Here is an 8,161-nt window from a genome sequence, read left to right on the forward strand (position 1 = left end):
TTCTCTGCAGCTCATTGGATCAATCGGTGATCCTTGAACCCTCGCCAAAAGGGTTCGATGAATCGCCAAAGTGGCTGGCACCTCGCCGAATAGAGCAACACTTTCTTTTGCTCCTCCTTGCCTCGTTGGACCTCCCACACTCCAATCTATCATCCACACAGGGTGTTGCTCAGTTGGGAGCTCCTTTAAAGCGCATTTCCCAAGCCCACGAACCTCCATCTTTGAGAATGATCCATCAATACGTTCAAATTCGTGAATGAATGGTTTGGGGGTAATCTGTATTGCATCATTCTCCCCTTCTTGAAAAGGATTCATCCTCGAATCCATACCTTGCAAAACCATAGGGGGAGCAAACAGTACAAAGATCATCATGGCATGAGGGTTAGCGTTAGCAATAACATTTTCATCACCATGCCAAAGATGCACAAATTTAACATATAACTAAGCATCAAAAATATCAACCAAGGGTTCGTAACCCATCAAAGCAATAGATACTTGACTAAGAAACATTGAAAAAGGGGTAGAGCGAAGGAACCAATACACTTAAACAACTTCATATGTAAGCTCACATTGGTTCCACATCCAAATAAGCACAAGGCCTCCCTTATGTCAACCAGCAAAAGAACACTCTCATACCTAAGTGTGAAGGCATAAGTAGTGTTGACCCAAGTTAAGATCCCATCCAATGCACTAAATAACTTTAATAGAGTAATTATTCTCAATTCATGAGTAGGTTCAAGTACATAAGTATTCCCCACCCAAATTGGTAAACATACCTCATTCAAGTACATTGGATCAAATAATAACACCACGGAAGAATCATGCAAATGACAGAAGGTGTTACTACCACATTCAATGCACTTAAGGACGCACTCGGGTCAAATGGAAAAGGATCGTATAGCATCGAGTCAAGGAGACTCTCATTTGCCTAATTTTTTAAACCACTACTATCATAAGATATACAACCCACACAAGTATGAGTATCATCATATGCAAGTAGATAAAAATGAGTCCTCGAATCCAAACCCTGTAAAACCATATAGATCATAAGCAACAAACTTATCCTCTTAGCATGATGGGTAGTACAAAGGTTAGTACTTAAAATATTTAACCGAGGAGACTTAAACTCAAGGATTAATCAAACATCCTTTATTGCCATGGCTATTAAGCCCACAAATGGAGAACAAGGACAATGGTTATTTTTCTCAACAACATGGTAGTACCACCCAAAAGATGATACTCCCACTAGTTCAAATACCTTCATGCATTCACCGGGATCAAAATAATAGGATGTCCACAGAACCGGATCATACCAACAAATGTAGAACACAATGACTCCCTGATCCACATGCAATGCACATTTAATCCAACTAGGGATTTCATTATATGCAAAGAGATAGTAAAGGAAGGTACAAACTTCACCTTCTCTTGGCAAATATCTCCTACCCCCATGAGATGCACATTCAACAAAATCATGCTTAGGGTAAGAAATAGAAAAAGGGTCTAGGAAACTATCCTTCCCTACACACAATGTAGGCTTTTCAAGTGGATGGTAAAACCTCAAGAAGGGCTTTCCTGAGTAGGGAAAGAAATTAACAATGTCAACCACCATTGGCCTTCCATTTCGACCAAACATTCCCACACAAAGGCTACAATTCAGCTCACTACTGGGGTTAAATGGAAAAGCAAGCCATGTACTAGGATCAAGTGCACATCCATTTATCAGGTTGGCACTATTTCCACTCAACAACATGAGCATCATCATATGTAAACAAGTAATAGAGAAAGGTGTCTCGCAAATCAACCTCCTCTAGGGTGTTTTCATGTGTATAATTATCAATAGGCTCAAAAGCATTGGTCATACTATCAAGGAGTGAAACACACCCAGAAGAACACGTAACGGAAAAACACATACCATCTTCCTCCTCATCACATTCCTTCCCCCCAAGAGTACTCTCACCTTCCAAGAAGAGATTTCCATCTTTGGGAGGGAAAGCCTCACACCATAGTGGGTTACTATCACAAGTATAGATATCAAGAACAATATTGCTCTCAAGATTCACACCACTAGGTACATCACTAGGAGTGATTTCATCATCTTCAAATTGGATATTGTACTTAAAGAGGGAATGATCCACCACTAGGGAAGAGTTAAAACATGCAAGTTGACCCTCAGAAAGACACATATCAGTTTTCGAAGCATTTTCAAGCACATGATCTCTATGAGCAAAGCAAGCAATTGGATCTTCCACAATAGATATGCTGAAAGAGTCACTACTAATCAGATGATCAACATTCTCATTAGTGCCACCAACTTGAGGTTCCTTAATCATATTACAAGGACCCTCAACCAGTGAACTACACTTACAAACAGGTTGATCAACACAATCAATACAAAATAATGAGCTAGCATTCAAAGCACATGTTCAACACTAGGTGGACACAAATCAATCTTACTAGAAGAATCAATTCGGTCATCAATAGGATCAACTTGTGTATCCACATTCTCAACAAGCACATTATCAACACATGGTAAAGAATCAATAGTCTCACATAAAGACAAGTTAACATTCACACTTTGTTCATTTGCAATGGTAAAAGTGTTAAGATTAGCTATTGTACCTTGACTCCCGCAAGAAATATCTTATTTACCTTAGATGTTGGAACATTCCATTAGTGCATCCATCACACCTTCGACTGTAGGCTCTTTGGCTGGAACTTGTGTTCCTCCATTCATTATGCTTGTACCTACATAAGAATCCTTACCAAGTGAAGGATGAACAGAAATGTTAGATTGAGATTGTGGCACTCCTCTTAACCTCTTTTTTTTCCACTCTAAGGTTGCCACCTTGCTTTCCCTTACTCCTCTCAATCTTTTATCTCTCACTTTTCACTTTAGGAAGAGGAAATAGAGGTGTTCCCCAATGATCCACAACACACTTGTACCCACTCTGCTCGTTTGGGACCCTATGTACAGTAAACCAATTGGCTCCCAAACTTAAGTGACAAGAAGCCATGGGCATTATATCACACCAAACCTCCTCATAGTATTTGCAGCATGTGAAAGAAACTCTTGCCCCATCGGTAACCTTACATCCCTCCATGGTGTATGGATAAGTCCTTTGTAGTCGAGGTAGTCCCAAATAAGCTACCACCTCTGGAGTGATGTAGTTCAAATTATACCCATCATCGAGGACAAGGTCAAGTCCCAAAGCCCCACAAATGCCAACCTTTGTCCTAAGAACTGGTCTTCTTGGATCGATATTGAAAAGCGTGATGTACCCTTTTGGCACATACTTGAACCTCATCAGCCTCTTCAATTCTTTCCATGTCAATGGGTGGGTATTTCCTTGGAGTGCGCAAAGCCTTTCCTCTTGAGTCCACTAACCTAATGCAAGACCCTTCAAATGATAGAGGATATACAAGGGTCACTCTGGTCCTCTCAAATCATGGCGTTGGAAAATCTGCTCACACTACCACTCCCAATCAAGATATGCCTCGGGATTACGTCTTCCTTCAAAGATAGGAAAATCAATCCTTTTAGTACCCAGACCCTTGACGCATCTCATATCATAGTAACCTGGGTCAGAGGCAATTGGGGGCATGCTACCTTATAACTCCGTGTACCTACAAAGTGACAACTCACAAATCAACAAACAACGTTATCGTTAAATAAGAACTCACAATCACTCGTGTTTACACACGTTTGATTGCCTCTCAAATTAGCGCGGCTAATGTTGAAGATTACCTATACTCAATTGATCACAAGGTCTCGATTCTACTCTTGCTCTGAGTAGATTTTTATTTCAAGAAGAATGGACGACTCAATTAAAGCAAACAGACTTGAGTCAAGAATTCACTACGAAGTAAAACGAAAAAAACACGAAAAGAAAAGCACTAACAAGGAAGTGAATTCAAGAACCAATAGTCAACAAGTAGAGTAATTACGAGTTGAAAATCAGTTAAGGATTCTTGACAACAAACCTAAGAAGAAAGGGTCACAACATGAGCTTTCGATCGCCAAATGCACTGTTTTCTTCGCCTAACGTGAAGTTCAGCTCGCCAACTTGAAGATTGACTCACCACACTTGCCAAACGGACAAGGAAACTCGGCAATCTGGGTGGAAGTTCGGCGATGCACCGAATGGATTCGGCGACCAGGGCTTAGCTCGCCGAAATTTCCAGTGTTTTCACCAAAGTAAGGTCCAACTCGGCGACCTAGTTGCCCAAAGGGCGAGGCGCCGAGTGGAATGGGCGATCCAAGTCGGGATTCGCCCAAATTCTTCAAGCTGCACTTCCTAGACTCTGAAAATTGAACCTTGGTGGTCCTGCCCTCTTCCTTGGCCTTTAGTATTTACCCTTTTTGGTAAATTCTCTTTTTACAAACACTTTCTCTTTCTTACTTTTTGGAATCAAACACTTCCCTTTTCAAATATTCCCTTCTTGAAGATTTGAATATTCTTCAAGATCTTCAAGAACACTATGAAGACCCAAAATAAAACCCCGAAGATTTTTAGCTCGGAATTTCACGAAACTTTAGGTGAATGCTCTCCTTGATATAGGGAACAAACCCCAATACCTTTTAGCACTCAATTCCTTGCCAAAACTTCCAGATTTCAAATCCCACTTCGTCTTCTTCAAAGATTCTTCAACCAACAATGGTGGAAACTTCAATAGTGAACAAAACTTCACCAAATCTCAGATCTAAACTCAAATAAGTTTAGGGAACACGAATCCAACCTTGGAAACTTCAAACAAGACACAAATCAACAAGCCCATTTCAGAAATTTGCACAAAAACATTTTGAACAATTTTTTTTTGTAGCAACAAACTCAAGACTAGAATCGTAGGAATGCTACTAAGCTCGGCTCTGATACCAAATGATACAATTCTCACAAGAAGAATCACAATAAACAACGAAAAACAAGAAAGATAGAAGAAGAGACAAAATAAAAAACAATTGGCAACTAAAGGATGTATTAAATCCAATAACCTCCTATCTAGATCCTAACAAGCACCTAATATGGATAAATAGATAGACACAACAAGAGGAAACAAAGAGCAACCTATGGGTATGTTAAACCCAAAGACCTCACTTCATTAATCCAACAAGAAGCACCTAACTCTTAGGAAGACCTCAAGGGAATCGATATCCCAAGTAACCCTCATTTCTAAACAATGTTCAACAAAAGCTTACCAAGCTTTCAACACTTACACAAGGAGTTAAATTTATCATTCATTAATATTCAAACAAGTCTAAGTCTAAGATGAAACCCTAAAGGCCTATTTATAGTGTTAGGCATTATTACATAGATGGCCCCAAAAGTGACCCGAAAATGGGCCAATGGGCAAGCCAAGTCGGGCTTGCCAAATGGCTCGGTGATCCGCCAAATGGGTTCGGCGAGAAACCCTGCTCATTGGCTTTTCCTTGGATGGCTTACTGTAACTTTCAGCAGTTTGGGGTTCAAAAGGCAATGTGCTGAATGCCCTCCATGCTCGCCAAATGGGTAGCTTTTTCTCTGCAGCTCATTGGATAAGTTGGCGATCCTGGAACCCTCGCCAAAGGGGTTCGGCAAATCGCCAAAATGGCTGGCACCTCGCCGAATGGAGCAACACTTTCATTTACTCCTCCTCCTTGCCTCATTGGACCTCCTACGCTCCAAGCTATCATCCACACAGGGTGTTGCACAGTTGGGAGCACCTTTAAAGCGCATTTCCCAACCCCACGAACCTTCATCCTTGAGAATGAACCATCAATACATTGAAATTCGTGAATGAATGGTTTGGGGGCAATATGTATTGCATGACGTTGTGCTCCATTCAGTGTCCTGCTAGCATAATAAATTAGATGAAATAACTTGTTGCATTTTTGCCCTAACATGACTCTTAGAGCAGTACCACTTGCATCACATATCACCTCAAATGGTTCGGACCAATTGGACTGATGATCACGGGGGTAGAGATTAGCTTTTTCTTCAGACAGTGAAAAGCTTTTGAGAAAGCATCATCAAAAAGAAACTTCTCCTCTTTCTCCAATAGCTTACACAATTGATGTGCAATTTTTGAAAAATCATTGATAAATCTCCTATAAAACCTTGGATGCCCCAAAAAAATCGAATATCTTTAATAGATATAGGTGGTGGCAACTTCTCAATAACCTCAATCTTTGCTTTGTCGACCTCGAGCCTCTTCTGTGACACTTTGTGACCTAGGACTATGCCTTTTTTTACCACGAAATGACAGTTTTCCCAATTGAGGAGCAAGTTGGTTTCCACACACCTTTGAAGGACCTGCCCAGGATGAGCCAAACATGTCTTAAATGAATCATCTACAATTGAAAAATCATCCATGAATACTTCCATCGAATCTTCCACCATGTCAGCAAAAATAGAAAGCATGCACCATTGAAATGTGACTGGAGCATTGCATAATCCAAACGACATCCTCTTGAAGGCAAAAGTCCCGTAGGGACATGTGAAACTGGTTTTCTCTTGGTCTTCCAGTGCAATAGAGATTTGGTTGTATCTGGAGTAGCTATCCAAGAAACAGTACCATCCACGGCCCGCAAGTTAATCAAGCATTTGATCCATAAAAGGCATTGGAAAATTATCTTTCTCGGTCCAAGAGTTGAGCTTTCGATAATCCATGCATACTCTCCAATCGGTAACCGACCTCATGGGACAAGTTCTCATTTCTCATTCGGGACCACCATGATGCCTCCTTTTTAGGGTACGCATTGTACCGGTCTCACCCATTTGCTATCTGAAGTATGATACACTACATCTGCGTCTAGCAATTTAATGATCTCTTTATTCACCACCTCTTGTATAGATGGGTTTAATCTTCTTTGATGCTCAACACTTGGTTTGCACTCGCTATCCAATTGGATTTTGTGTGTGCAAATCCCAGGTGGAATACCTATGATATCAATGATAGTCCATCCTAGTGCCTTGATGTGCCTTTTCAACACCTCAAGAAGCAATTTCACTTGACATTCAAGCAAGCCAGTTGCAATGATAATGGGCAAGGTATTATTCGCCCAAAAAATGCATACCAAAGATGAGCGGGAAGCACTTTCAACTCAAGCTTTGGCGGTTCCTCTGTGGATGGTTTAGCGGGAGGACTCTCTTGATTCTTTAGATCAATGTCTAGCTTCAATGGGTTCCTTGAGTATTCACTTAATCCCGATAGAGCAGCCACCACTTCATCATACCATTGAACTTCGGTTTCATCATAATTTGAAAAAACACCTTCAAGAGGTTTCCCCATACACATCAGTTCGCTCACACTAGCCACCGCTTCATCAATCACATCAATCGTTGAAACTACATGAATATCACTAGGCTGCTTCATTGATTTGCACACATTGAAGGTGACCCGATCTTCATTTACCTGGAACTTCAACTCCCCACTTTCAAGATCAACTAGAGCTCTTCTGGTTGCTAAAAATGGCCTCCCCAAAATAATAAAAACTTCAACATCAATCTCACAATCAAGAATAACAAAATCAGCGGGAAAGATGAATCGATCAACCTTCATCAATATGTCATAGAATATCCCAACGGGGTGCTTGATCGATCGGTCCGCCATAAGAAGCCGCATTGTTGTGGATTTTGGTTCTCCCAGCCCAAGTTGTTCAAAGATTGTGTAGGGCATCAAATTTATACTTGCCCCCAAATCACATAAAGCTTTAGCGAATTGAAGCATACCAATGGTGCATGGGATAGTGAATGCCCCCGAATCTTCTTTCTTTGTAATTATCTCGCTAGTCATAATGGCACTACAATTATGAGAAACTTCAATTGTTTCGAAGTCCATGTTTCTCTTCTTAGTGACCGGCTCCTTCATGAATTTTGCATATCCCGGCATCTCTTATAATGCTTCCACTAACGGAAGATTTATAGAAATCTTGAACACAGATAGGAACTTCTTGAACTTCTCATCCTCATTTTTCTTTTTGAGACGTTAAGGAAATTGAGGAGCTATTTTGGGAAGAGGTTGCACAATCTTTGGAGTTGAGGTAGCCTTTTCTTCATCTTTTTGCAACTCTTCAGCGGGGCTTTGCTTAGGATTTTTCTCCTTCTCTTTTAGCATATCACTTTTCGGTGCTTGAACGGGTTTTTCTTCTTCATGAGCGTTCATCCCATTATTACCCTTCACA

At 40.7% G+C, this 8,161-nt stretch overlaps 1 protein-coding gene across 1 annotated transcript; it reads right to left on the reverse strand.

Moving 5' to 3' along the window:
• Window positions 1-6,984: 6,984 nt before the first annotated feature.
• On the reverse strand, window positions 6,985-7,869 carry LOC125812760 (uncharacterized). Its single transcript, XM_049492236.1, has one exon. It carries the CDS (start codon window positions 7,867-7,869, stop codon window positions 6,985-6,987), a length of 885 nt encoding a protein of 294 aa, XP_049348193.1.
• Window positions 7,870-8,161: the final 292 nt, after the last annotated feature.

The sequence above is a fragment of the Solanum verrucosum genome, unplaced genomic scaffold (assembly GCF_900185275.1).
Source record: "Solanum verrucosum unplaced genomic scaffold, falcon-dt-bn FXZP01000033.1, whole genome shotgun sequence".
Classification (NCBI taxonomy): Eukaryota; Viridiplantae; Streptophyta; class Magnoliopsida; order Solanales; family Solanaceae; genus Solanum; species Solanum verrucosum.